Raw genomic sequence first — 13,939 nt, forward strand, 5'->3', positions numbered from 1 at the left:
GGGGGGCTTCGTGAGGCTCCCTGAGCAACCAGTTCAGCTTCTGACTGCAAAGGGCAAGATCTGGTGACAGGGAGACAGCCTCACCATGGATCCAGGCCTCAGCCTACCTTGGTTTCCCTCCTCTGATGATGCCCCCCGCCTCCTCCCCGCCCTAAGAGAGGAGGTGCGCATCTACCTTGCAGAAGGCATGCTGGGTCTAAGGAGCTGGGGTCCCACTCCCACAGATGTTCCTAAAACACACCAACACCTCAGCAGAGGCCCAGCCCTGCCAGGCTCTCCTCCTACAGAAGCAACCCAGAGGAACGCTCATCCCTTTACCTACAGCACTTTCCTGCTATTGGCACATAAAACGGCATCCTTTCACTGAGACAGAAACTCAGCTACACTGGGGCACAGGAAGCCTCCAGCTATGAAAAATATCAGTTCATTCCTTAGCAAGATCTAAAAATGGCAAAACAGGGAAGGATGAAAAACCCTTCATTATAAATTTAAAGTACGTGCTCTTTTCCTACATCCCAATTCTTCACATCTGCTTAGTATTAAATAAAACCCCAAAAATGGCAACTTCACAGTTTAAACCCCTGCCATTAGAAAGTAAGTCCAAGTAAATTATACTGTCGAAGTTTAATAAATATTCAACGTGTATATGCTTTCAAAACTGGTACTGAGCAAGGACACACAGATCTTTATGAGCTTCATCACTTACGTTTGGCATAAACGTCTTGACAGGACACTCCCGTGATCTCCAATTTCCGCAAGTTTTCACAGACGCCATATTCTGCAATGACACAAATAATAACGTCAGCTCTGGCACAAAGGTGTTTGCTACCCATGATCTTGGTATCTGCTGTCTGAGCAAAATGAAATCTTATTAGGTGCATTCTTGGAAGCTGCCACATTAGTCCAAGAATCTTACTGCTGCTTTGAAGAGAAACAGAAAACTAGATGTAATTATATTGCAGTTTGGGAACCTAACATATTTTACAAGCAATGCCTGCAACAAACACACCATAAGGAACATACAAACACAGCAAAGTTACAGATGCTTACACCTAGACCAGAAAGAGCGTGAAATGTGGAAGATGTACTCATTCCAGCTGGGACTGTATGCCCGTTTAGATCAAATCATGATTGTGTGTAGTAATTATCTACTCCCACTGAGGCATCCAACAGGGAAAACTGCTTATTAGGATCTTAAGGAAAAGGTCACAGACTTTAAAAAGAATGAAATGGAGACATAAAAACAGGCATCAGCATGTACAAGTATGGTTACACTTGAAAGCAGATCAGATTGAGATGGGTCTGTTCTACGCTCAAACGCCTTTGATTGCTTACAGAACACCCTGAAAACAAAGCAAACCAGAGATCTTCAAGGCAGCTTTGAAGCAGAAAATGAGATTCTCTCATTTCATTTTCAGGAAGTCAATGCCAAACTTCTAAGAAACTTAAAAAACATAAAAGCAAGTACTAACATCTCAGTGCAAGAAAGCCTTAGAAGACCAGAGGGAGGAAATGAGAGGAGGGAGATCCCAAAAAATCATCAGCAACCAAAACCACCCTGCTGCAGTGGCCCCGTTAGATCTCAGTAAGGAAAACTACCTTCCTTGACATCAAAGACATCTATACCACAGATCAAACGCCAGCTTTCCTTCGCAATGCCGAACACCTGCCAGATACTTGATGCAAAAGCATATCTCTTTAGACCCTCATCAAGCCATTAAATGCGAAACTTACTCCTTGGTTGAGCTTCCTTGAATTAACCATCTACTGTGGCTGCCAAATACCCCTGCCTAATGCTGGTAACCTGCTGCAAACTGAGAACTCATTTCTCATCTATGAGAAAAACAGAAGCTTCCCTGAATGAATGCAGCCTCCTCCTGTCTATAAATACACTTGTGGTACACGTACACAATGATAAAGCTTCCTGTCAGCCCGCCTACGGGGAATACAGGTCCTGCATTACATCGCTTCGGGTAAGCGGCAAGTTCGATACAGGTAAGAGTGGGCAGAAGGTACAAACACGTTGCCCTTCACTAGAAGATGCAGAGGTCGGCGGCAACGTCCCTTCTGACTTCTGCAGCAAAAGCCAGAGGAAGCTCTAAGCATTATCAAACACAAGGCGGGATGAGGAAGCACAATCAGCCAGAGAGCAGGCAGACGAGCCTGCAGGAGGCTACATCCAGCCCAGCACAAACAAGCTGTTTAGCGCTGGGCTACAGCCAGCTGCCCCGACACAGCCGCTCTGCAGATTCGCGAAACCAGAGCTCTGCCGGAGGCTGGAAATTCAGACCCACCCCGCAGGTCACCCCCTGTCTATCCCTCCAGACTGACTTCTCACGGCTTTCAACCGCCGGTCTGCACATGTACACAAGTGGGTATGTATTTGGTAATTACATTAAAGGGACGGAGGGAACAGTATGTTTCCTCAGCTGATCAGAAAGTTAGAGACCTTTATACGATGACAGAAACAGTGTGGTCATAGCCTGCTGTTTGGAAACAGCCAGCTCCTTCCATATAAACAAATCCTCACCTGGCCACAGAATCAGTAAGATGCACGCTTTGCGCAGCAGGCTTTGCAGCTAGATTAAATTCAGTGTCATTGAAGGTATTTATACTGCATCAGAAAGGGAGGAGACATGCAGAGGATCCTGCTCCGTGTTGCTCTCTAACAGCGGTACTAGCACAGTGACGTTCTCTCTTCCTCCAGAAGGCGCTGATTTTTTGCGCAGCATTTTCCCTAGTAGATCTGTAAATCACTTTGGGCGCAGTCTCAGCGCAGTGCCACGACAGAGCCACTACCAGCAGGTATCCTGGAAAACCAGGGTGTGGTGGGAAGTGATCTGATGTTAAAGCTCTATCGCAGTTTCATGCAAGGGCTCGATAACCTGCAGCGAAATCTGACAAAAGCAAAACCACTACTAAAGGTGCATTTCCTAACTTTGGTAGTTCAAATCTTTCCTGGAAAGATTCAAAGTTCTCCCAAGAAATAGCAAGCTCCTTTAAAAGAAAACAAAAAGACAAAAAATTTGGAATTTAGATATTGCTACATGCTATTTGACATTAGCCATCCAAGGCTTATAAGAATGTATTATCAAGAAGAAAAATCTCATTTTAGTGTGCTTTAACACTCATCTCATTTTATGATAACTAGCCCTTACCCTGTTTTGTTCGGCAGACGACTACAAAGAGTCAAAATCCCAGAGTGATGGCTTAACTCTGGGTAAGTGCAGCACTTAAGCTCTTCTGACCCATGAGCTGTTAACATCATGATGGCCGCTGGATGGGAAAAAAAACATCAGTCTCTCGGCTCACGGTGCCTACAAAAAACTCCAAATAGCGTAAGCAAGAAAGCTGGCCATCTCTTCTTAACCCAGAAGACAAGAGGGATGTAAAATTAACAGTAATTAGAGCTTCAAGATAGTTACAGAAAAATAAAACCGATAAGGGTTTCTTTACAGAGAATAGAAAGCTTTTTCCAAGAAAGCTTTGACGGGCTCAAGCTTCCTGGGAAATTCCACTTCAGTGCAATTAAGTCTATTTTAAGGAAACATATCTCAGCGCAACAGCTCACCGAGTAAAGTATTTTAAGGAGTTAATAGTCACAGAGATTCACACATGAAATTTATACGGTTAGAAAATGGCTACTTAATCCTGCTTCAAAAGCAAGGATGGAAATTGGGTTTAAAGTTCTTACCTGACCAGCTGAAAGGCCTGTTTGATTAGGTTTATAAGAAGTGCTTGAAAGATGTACCAAACACACAGTGACACGGTGCTGTTTCCATGGTCACATGCACTGGAACGTAAAGGACTTGGGAAGGCAGTCTCCATTTATTATGAACTGCACTAATACTTTTGCAAGTGTAATTTACACCCTGGCCTGCTCTCACCATATCCTCTTCTAAGCCTCACGTTCCCTTCGCCTTGGTACAAGACGCCGTGTCACACACCTCCCTCCGTGCAGCCTACACAAGTTTAAAACAAAACAAAGTTCTTTAAACTCAGGTAGGGAAGAGCCCCTGTAATCGCACCAAAGACCAAATTATTGCTTTTTCTATCTCAGCATGGCAATGCCAGCAAGCAGGTGCAAGCACTGTACGCGGACATCCACAGCTCAGAGGATACGAGGATGTCTGGTAAAGCTTGACACGCTTACCCTTGCTAAGCTTCCACTGTGCCCTGACTAATCAAGGCCTCCAATTATTCCTGGATAAATGTGTGTTTACAAGGCTACACACAGAACAGAAAGCATAGAGACTTACTGGATTATTCCAAAGACCACAAAAATGGGAGATTCTCAGGCTAGCATCTCCAAAATACCAGGTGGACATGTTTGGAACCAGCTTCTTGTTTCCAAAGGCTGAACTATCAGATTAAAATACACCAAATACTTTCCCAAACATTTCTCCCCGGAGAAGGCTTGTAGTTACCGCCGAGATATTTTGCAGCTGCGAATAAGGAGCTGAGCAAAAGGAGATTTGATCTGCGACAAATTGAAGCGTTGCAGAAACCCTACAGCAAAAGATGGGTAGCTTCAGATCTACAGCTTACAACAGATCTCAAGAAGACCCTCTGAAGGATGGCTACGGCTAGTGAGCACCTGCTGTTAGCAGCGAGGAACAGCAAACCATCACCAAGCTGTAATCTAGAAGCCAAGGAATGTGGTCAGAGATGAAGAAAAGCCCATGATGGTTCACCAAAGAAACACGCTATCCAATGCTTTAACCTCTCATAAAGGGAGATCAGAGCCTTGTGACTTGTTAAAACCACCTTCGCATTTACTAGGGTGCGGCACTACAAGAAATTGTTCCGGTTGCGGGAGCAGTTGTACATCAAACTCCTGCGTGGATTCTCCAGAGTCTTGTAAGGCCTGAACTCCGTGCAACAGTCCCCTCACTGAGTGTACAAACCCAATCTCCCACTCTTCTCCACAGGCACCTCTTTCTGTACAACTTGCTGTGGGTTAGTGTCTTTGATACCTGGGCTGACATTTCTCAGCAGGCCCAAAAGCTGCTGGAGGTTGTTTTCACAAACAAAAGCCTTTTCATCCGAGCTCTGGATCTGGTTATACTGAATTACTGGTCTGTTTCCAGGTGTTCTGCTGCGCTTGTGCGGTTTTATTTTAAGATGAAAGTGGTTACCATTTAAAATGGACTATCAGGTGTTAATCAAGGTAGGTCAGGCCACCAGCCAGGGTGAAACACGCTTTAATTCTGCTCCCACTGCAGAGATCAGCAATCTCCTATTTATAGAAAACACAAAAGTGACTGCAACCCTCTTCTTGCCAAAGAAGCAATTCAGAGACATTGTTTACCCCAAACAGTTGCAATGATAAAAGGACAACAGCCCTAACAGCCATGCCAGCGTTACACAACTAGTTCTGGTTAATCCCAGCACACTCCCAGTTCACAATCACCAGCAAAAGCCACTCCGCTTTCAGGAAGGCAAGTCCTCTGGACGCTCGCATTAATCACAACATGTTCTCGAGACGGGTCTGCAGCTGAGTTGGCCCACAACAGCACAAGAGCAAGATACCAATGCTCAACGGACTGAGGGCCCCAGCTGACTTGGGCAACGGCCAGGCTTTTGCTTACATTCAGCACTGCTCCTGTCCAAGACGAAGGGAATAAACAGCTAAAACAAAGCATTGCCTTTCTTGTCTCTTTACTGTTGCACATTACTGAGAACACAAGTAGTGTTGCATATGCAACCGACAGAGTTGAAGTCTACCAGTTACTTCCTCAAAGAGCTCAGCTCTGGAACGACATCGGTAGGCTTCAGAGTGAATAAGATATCAGTACAAGGAGTATGCTAGGAGAGGCACACATGCTCTCGGCTCTGTTTCTAGGACTTGCAGCTTCACAAGACTCCTTACTATGCCACACTTAAACTCAGGCAGGTACAAGCACACACTTAAGAACCATCCTCAGCTGGGAAGCGCCTTGTTTTTGAAAGAGATCACAAAAAGTAATTACATTTTATGTTTGACTATCACACAGTCACCAATGTACAGAAACACAGTACAGGATATTCTTAATTTTATACATGTATTCATATACTAATACCTGATGTCCATATACGTCCTCAGGTAGTTGCGCTCATCACACAGTCGCACGCTCACATTTGAACACACTCAGTAGCTGAGCACATGCAACGTATCGCTGAAATATATGCAGAGAATTAACCGCAAAGTATGCAAACTCCATCAAATGGTGACCGATTTTATACCCACGTGTACAAACACTCAAACTCACAGTACTACCACAACAGTAGTTACTTACAGGCTGTGCAGAGCAATGCAAAAACTGTGAACAGAGCAAGACGACCAGATTTGGAACCGCTTGGAGAACCATGACTAGTTAAAAGACTGCACTAAGTTTCACAGACCGAGTAAGTTTTTTCCACCAAGAACCCGACCCTTATCTGATCAGCACAGCTTGCACGCCGTGCCTTTGGTACAAGATCTACCTCAATCGCACCAGCAGTCCACCAGCACACTCTGACAGAGGCTGGAACGGGTACGGTGGGGAAACACAAGGAACAGTGTGCAAAAAGAGAAGAAAAATTTGTTTTGATGCACCTCGCACCCTGTAGCTAGCTAAGGGCCTTGAGACAGGAATCTAGTCTTAATACTCTCCCTTCCTGTCCAGTTTAGCTTCGCCATACAAAGCCCACTGTTTCTTTACATTTCAACTAAGCTTTTAAAAATGGCTTTATCCACTGGCAAGAAAAGCCATGGGGCAGTCGTGAATTTACTAAATAAGTTTAATTGCCCATCAGGCCTAATTTAGTGGTTCCTTTACAAGACAATCTAGCCTATATTTACAAATTATATACATTTCTATAGAAACATTTTGTCAGGATCATAACTTATCAAAATAATTAACCAGAGAAGCTTTGCAAACCATTAATGAAATGGACAGAGATCCATGAGGGCTCTATGTCAGTAGAGGAGTATAAGGAAAGAACAAACGCCATTTTATTAGCCTGCCTCCAAAAAACAACATTACATTACTGGGACAAGGGGATCATCCCACGCTGAACTGAGAAATAAGAATGCTTTGGTACACGTTTTCTAGGTCCAGCCTTTGTACTGTCCAAGGGTTCTTGGACAGCGCTCATAAGGCAGGAGCTCATTCTTGCAAGGTTTAATGTATCTGATCAGACCCCACTGCCTATGGCGGGCAGCCACTCCGACATACCTAAACTCTTCATCCCGATGCCCTCACTGGTATTAAAAACAGAAAACAAACAACAACCACAAAATATACATGACTTCATGTGCTGGCAGCAGATGCACCTGGCAGGATCCCACTAGGAAGGGAGATGATGAGCACAGCCAGACAGCCCTCGGAGGGCGGGACAGCCGCTGGATTAACAAACAGGGGACACAGAACCACACTGATGTGAGGAAAAGGATGAGGAGCAAAGACTAAGAATCGCAACCTAAGAGAGCAGGGTCACAGCAGCGCAGAACTGAGGCACTACTGAAAAAAAAATACCCCCAAGCCTTTGCGTTACTGCAGCGCAGCATCCTTGCAACAGGCACTCCCCAGGGAACGCACGTGCAAACCAGGAACCCCTCCGAACCCAACACTGTACTTCCCGGAGGGGACAGGAACGATGACCTTAGCCAGCCCTGCCCTCCTTCATCTGCCCACAGACCCCGGCGGGCCCCCTGCTCCCGCTCTACCTGCGGTGCCCCCATGGCTCCAGGACCCCCACCTGCAGACCCAAGGACTCCTTTCTTCCCCAGTTCAACCCCATTCTGCTGGGGCTGATCATTCCCTTTCCTCACTGCCTGAAATCCTCCATCCTCAGGATTCACCAAGGACACCCTACATGGAGGCACCACCTGCCAGGGCCTGGGCCCATCCCCAGCCGGGGAACAACCCCAGCGTGATACCCTTCGCTCCAGCTGCTCACCCATCACCCCTCTTGCAGCAAGTGCCACCAAGCCGGGACTGCACCCCAAAGGCCCCGGGATCTGCGCTCTCCTCCACCCTCCACACACGCAGCCCTGCATGCACCGCACCCCCAGACCTCACGCACCTTTTTGCATCCCTTTAGGGACCCCCGCTCCACACCCCATCACCTCCCGATACCCTCCGGGTCCTCCTGCACCCTCTGGGACCCCCGCGGCCACCTCCTCCAGGACCCCCACCCTCACCTCCCCTCTGCACCCTCCAGGAACCCCCCACCCTGCACCCCCAGTCTCACGCCCTCTCTGCACCCTCCGGGACCCCCACCCTGCGCTCCCGGGGTCATCCCCTCTCTGCAACCTCCGGGACCCCCAACCCGCACCCCCGGGGTCATCCCCTCTCTGCACCCTCCGGGACCCCCAACCCGCATCCCCGGGGTCATCCCCTCTCTGCACCCTCCGGGACCCCCAACCCGCACCCCCGGGGCCACCCCTCTCTGCACCCTCCGGGACCCCCAACCCGCACCTCCGGGGCCACCCCTCTCTGCATCCTCCGGGACCCCCAACCCGCACCCCCGGGGCCACCCCTCTCTGCACCCTCCGGGACCCCCAACCCGCACCCCCGGGGCCACCCCTCTCTGCACCCTCCGGGACCCCCAACCCGCACCCCCGGGGCCACCCCTCTCTGCATCCTCCGGGACCCCCAACCCGCACCCCCGGGGCCACCCCTCTCTGCACCCTCCGGGACCCCCAACCCGCACCTCCGGGGCCACCCCTCTCTGCACCCTCCGGGACCCCCAACCCGCACTCCCGGGGCCACCCTCTCCGGGCGCCCCCGGCCCCCCGCCCCGGGGCGGGCGGTACCTTCGCGGCAGCGCCGCCGCCAGATCGTGTCGGTGCGGAGGATGCGGCGGAAGGTGGTGCAGACGCGGGCCAGGCTGGGCAGGTCGGTACCGGGCAGGGAGCCGAAGATCTGCACCAGGAGCTCCGGGGGCAGCTCCAGGAGCGAGAGCGGGGCCCGCCCGGCCGGGCCGGCCCCGGCGGGGTGCGGCGCGGGCCGGCCGCCTTCGATGCGCTCCGCCGCTTCCTCGTCCTCCGCGGCGGCCCCGCCGCCCGCCTCCTCGGGGTCGGTGTCGGTGTCGGGCTCGCTGTCGCCGGCACCGCCTCGCCGCTGCTCCCGCGCCGCCCCCCGCCGGCGGCAGCCGCGGGCCGGGCCCACCCCGCAGAGCCGGGCACACACCGCCATGGCCGCGGCCGCTCTGCCCGGCGGGGCGGTGCGCGCTGCCGCCGCCCTCGCCGCCTCGCCACGCCCCGGTAGGCAACGGGCGTGCCGCGGCCGTTATCCCCGCCTTCCCTCCCGGCCACAGCCCTCAGCGCCGCGACGGCTCGCCCCCTAGCGCGGTGGGGGACCGAGCGCCTGCCGGGGCGGCCGGTGGCGGGCCGCCCGGGACCGGTGACGGGCTGCCGGGCCACCCTCCGCCGCCCCGGTACCGCCCCGGTGCCGCCCCGGTGCCGCAATTCTGTTAAAAAAAAATGGGGGGGAATATGTCCCTCTTCCCTGGGAGGAGAAAAAGGAGGAAACCACTATTGCCCCGTGTGAGGATCGAACTCACGACCTTCAGATTATGAGACTGACGCGCTACCTACTGCGCTAACGAGGCTCCTCGGACAGCCAGCTCCCGCGCGGCGCTCTCCTGCCTCCCTCCTGCCGCCGCCGCGGGGCCTCGCCGGTGCTCGCACCCTGCTACTGCCCGTTACCGGGGAACCCCGCTGCTTTGCAAATGACTCCTCTTCTGCAGAAGACACCTGTTTTGGGTTTTTTTTTCCCCCTCCAAATTCATCCGTTTCCCATGCTTTTCCACAAGACAGGCCTGACATTTCTCGCAAATGGCTCCTCTTTCCTGTGCTGTTCTGCAAGAGAGACCTTGGCTTTGGGGTTTTGTGGTTCGTTTTTTTTTTTTTGGCAAATGTCTCCTCTTTCCCATTGTGTTCTGCAAAACATTCCTGAAAGAGCTCTTCAGGGTTCCTCAATGTCCTCATCCAGCTCCACTGGCCAGGCACAGACTGCCAGGGCTGCGTCGACAACGCACTCATAATGAAATAAAGTTGTTTCCACCTAATTACAAAAATTAAAGGCAACCTTATTTTCCTCTCTGCTGTGAAGAGTCGCTGTTTGGCTGGGATTTCAGCTGTGAAATGAACGTCATCCACTGAAGGGCTCAGCAGAAGAGGGTCCCCTGCGATGCCGGCAGCAGCACTGCCCTGAATCCTAATCGAGCGGCCTCACCCCCAGTGAGGGTCTCAAAGCAGCGGTCACCATGACAATCAAGCTACGGATACCTAAACTGGAAGAAGACAGGAAAATAGACATTTAACTCATAGAATCATAGAATGGTTTGTGTTGGAAGGGACCTTTAGAGCCCATCTAGTCCAACCCCCTGCAGTGAGCAGGGACATCTTCAACTAGACCAGGTTGCTCAGAGCCCCGACCAGCCCGGCCTTGAACGTTTCCAGGGCTGGGGCATTGACCACCATGGGCAACCTGGGCCAGGGTTTCACCACCCTCAGTGTAAAAACATTTTTTCCTTATATCCAGTCTAAATCTATCCTCCATTAGCTTCAAACCATTACCCCTTGTCCTGTCACAACAGGCCTTGCTAAAGAGGTCACCCCCACCCTTCCCACAGCCCCCCTTTAAGCACTGGGAGGCCGCAATAAGGTCTCCCCGCAGCCTTCTCCTCCCCAGGCTGAACAACCCCAGCTCTCCCAGCCCGGCCTCGCAGCAGAGGGGCTCCAGCCCTCGGAGCATTTCTGTGCCCCCCCTGGCCCCGCTCCAGCAGCCCCGTGTCTGTCCCGTGCTGAGGAGCCCCGAGCTGGAGGCGGCGCTGCGGGGGGGGTCTCACAGAGAGGGGCAGGGGGGCAGCACCCCCTCCCTCGCCCTGCTGCCCGCGCTGCTGGGGGTGCAGCCCCAGGCACGGGTGGGTGTCTGGGCTGTGAGCGCACATCACCGGCTCATGTCCAGCCTTTCATCCACCAGCACCCCCGAGTCCTTCTCCGCAGGGCTGCTCTCCATCCCCCCATCCCCCAGCCTGTATGGATACCGGGGGTTGCCCCGGCCCAGGTGCAGGACCTTGTACTTGGCCTTGTTGAACCTCACGAGGTTCTCCCAGGCCCACGCCTCCAGCTTGTCCAGGTCTCTCTGGATGACATCCCGTCCTTCTGGTGTGTCACCTGCACCACTCAGCTTGGTGTCATCTGCAAACTTGCTGAGGGTAGACACAGTCCCACTGTCTGTGTCACTGAAGAAGATATTAAATAGTACCAGTCCCAGAAAAATCTCCAAACCTTGCCCACAGGAACCACTGTAGGGAGGCTGTTCACCTTCAGAGGAACAAGTGGCAGAAGACGAAGGAGGAACAGACCTTTGGACATCAGTCCCACCGGACACGAAGAGATGACTGGGTTGCATTGGACAGCCCAAGGATTCTGCCGAGGGTCTAATGGGCAGCTTCTGTTGCCACTGGGATAAGACCCTGATTTCCAAGGATCCACTGGCCATGTATTCGGAACGATCAGATGATGAGTCCAGGCCACAAGGTTTGTGGTATGAACAAAATTGCTGTAACCACAGGATGAGCAAATGCACGGCTTCTTACAGCCTGAACCGCTGCATTCCTCCCTCCAACACGTGCAGCACGGGGATGTCATTTTTAATAGTGTGTTAATCATTAGGGCTTCAGTGACGGATGAGTTTAGTGCCTACGATTCTGATTAAATTAAGAAAAGCTGCTCCGAGCGTCTAAAACAAGGCACATGGACAATGAGTCACCTAAACCAAGCATCAACTGTTTGGAAATATGTCTGTAGCTGTTTTCCACCTGTACTGAATCACATGGTTTTTCCCCCCCCCCACGTTACGTTACGCTCAGCTGGCACTCAAAGTTTCTGACACAGCTCTCGAAGACCTTGTCACGTCTGTTTGTTTAGGAATGGATGGATTCATGGAGAGGACAGAAGAAGTACTGATGGCAAGGATTTTCGTGTGAATGAAACAAAAGATGTCCTTGGTGACATTGCCTCGAGCAGAAACTCGGCAGTCTACAGCACACACATGCTTCTCCCTCTTTGGTATTTTCTATTTTTATAGATGAAGAGGGAGAAGGGGAAAAGTCTGTCCGCCTGAAAGGCAGTGCCCACCTCCACGATGCACTGGTGTCCCCTGGCAGGGAGCAAAGCCCAGCGAAGTCAGAGGCAATTCAAGCCTTGTGGGCTCTCAGTGCTGGGGGTGACCGCGTGTCCCTTCCCCACAGAGCAGAGTGGGGGAGTCCCAGCCTCTCATTGTATTAGAGAGGAGAAACAGTCACTGTCTCCACTCCGGGTCTCAAGACCCAGACAGAAAAGGTGCTGTTCTCGCAGAGCATCACGCAATATTTACAAGCAGAGAGCTTGGAGGCCGGGCACAGCGAAGGTCCTTGGGGCCCAGAAGGCAGCGAGCTGGTGCAGAACGGGGTGCTTATAACTAAATGGAACTTACAACTCCAGCGTTTACCACCCTGTCATCAGGCTGCAAAACAGGCACTTTCTCCTCTGTGTCACTGAATCCATTATCTGAATCGAGCGGCTTCATTTGTGACGATAAGGAGAACAGTAAAAGTGCGTTATCATCATCTCCTACCCTCTGCGGCGCTACCAAATGTCTGAGCACCTTTCTTCGTAAACATCACCACAATAATAGCCCAGAGCTTTCCAGTCCTGCTGTTTCAGGCAGGCAGCTTGCAGCCGTTACCACAGGACTCTTGAAAAAGGATGTACCAAAAGGGGAAATTTTATTCTTTTATTTCCCTTCAGCAATTAAGGAGCTGTTGCAGCTCTCGCTATAGTCAATTAGTCTTCACGCTCACTCTAAAGGGCTTTGGATTTGTCCCAAAGTTAGTGTCCTCATTTTCTGTAATCCTGGAAGTGTTTACGCCTTCCCAGCCTCTGAGCGGGGACGAGCCAGCTGATGGCATACCCAGCCAATTATAACCTGAACAGCTAGGAGAGAATTATTTATTTTCCATTTGGCAAGAGGGACAGAAAAGTATGGCAAGACAGGCCGAGACAGATGAACAAACCTTCTTTGCAAGCCCTGTTTGCCACACAAAGTATTTGCAGCATGTTTTTTTGGCATAAGCCTGCAGTGCAGTTTCTGCTTGGTGATAAGCATCGTTGCAGGCAGGACACTTCAAAGAGAGAATATTTCAATGGAAAGACGAAAGATTTTTGCTTTGGGTTTTGTGATTTACATCTCAGATATTCTTTTCTTCCTATTTTAAGCTGGAAAATAGCTCTTCTCATCCAGATTTTAGCATTTCCCACCTTATTGCTTTCTGTCTGGACGTTGATCTCACCAGATTTTGCAGGATAAAGTGATCAGTGGACAGACCAGGCTCTTCAGGGAAAAATCCAGAGCACTGCAGAAAATGCTGAAGATGACTCAGGAAGCGTTTTGCATCCTTCTGCTTTAGAGCTGAGCTCAGTGCCCTCTCTTTATGAAAGAAGGTATGGTCTTTCTTCAACATACTGTCCTTGCACTGAGGTATTAGTTATGATCAGCTGCGGTCATGAGTGTTTGGGGTCACCAAAGACTTTACAGCACTCCTACAAGAAGCAGTTGTTGTTCTTTCTGCTTTGGCCACGGTCCAGCCTGAGCAATTTCATTGTGCTCAACACCTCCGGCAGCTCAGTTCACAGAAGCATTATCCGGCCCAGGACAGATCACGGGACAGGCAGTCAGGTGTCGGAGATGCTATTACTGGTTTGGCTGCTGAGCAATGGTTGTGCAATCGCAGGCAGCTCACTGAACCTCTGCATGCCCTGGTTCCTCACGATGTAAATAAGGAGGGTGTTTACTGAAGCCACAGGCTACGTAGTACTTGGTTAATATTTGAATATGTGTGGAGTTGCTTAAATCCTAGGAGTATTAAAAATCAGTGGCAGAATTTGTTGCATGCTGTGTTATTCCACAATTTCCCTGCTATG

General features: G+C 50.8%; 1 protein-coding gene and 1 non-coding gene across 4 annotated transcripts in view; both read right to left on the reverse strand.

Annotated features, from left to right (window-relative positions):
* The window catches only part of FBXO31 (F-box protein 31), a 28,318-nt gene extending 19,109 nt beyond the window's left edge, over positions 1-9,209 (reverse strand). For 2 of the 3 annotated variants that reach the window (XM_064459720.1, XM_064459719.1), the window contains exons 1-2: positions 8,783-9,209; positions 707-778 (exon numbers count right to left, since the gene is read on the reverse strand). In XM_064459720.1, the coding sequence (XP_064315790.1) occupies positions 707-778; positions 8,783-9,164 (454 nt within the window). In that variant the 5' untranslated portion in view covers positions 9,165-9,209. Of the gene's footprint in view, positions 1-706; positions 779-2,530; positions 2,898-3,158; positions 3,292-8,782 lie in introns of those variants that run through there. The other variant, XM_064459721.1, reaches the window with a different exon arrangement.
* A 297-nt stretch (positions 9,210-9,506) lies between these two features.
* TRNAM-CAU (transfer RNA methionine (anticodon CAU)) lies at positions 9,507-9,579 on the reverse strand. Its single transcript has one exon. It is a non-coding gene; the product is annotated as a tRNA-Met (tRNA).
* Positions 9,580-13,939: the final 4,360 nt, after the last annotated feature.

This window comes from Phalacrocorax carbo, chromosome 8 (assembly GCF_963921805.1).
Source record: "Phalacrocorax carbo chromosome 8, bPhaCar2.1, whole genome shotgun sequence".
Lineage (NCBI taxonomy): Eukaryota > Metazoa > Chordata > Aves > Suliformes > Phalacrocoracidae > Phalacrocorax > Phalacrocorax carbo.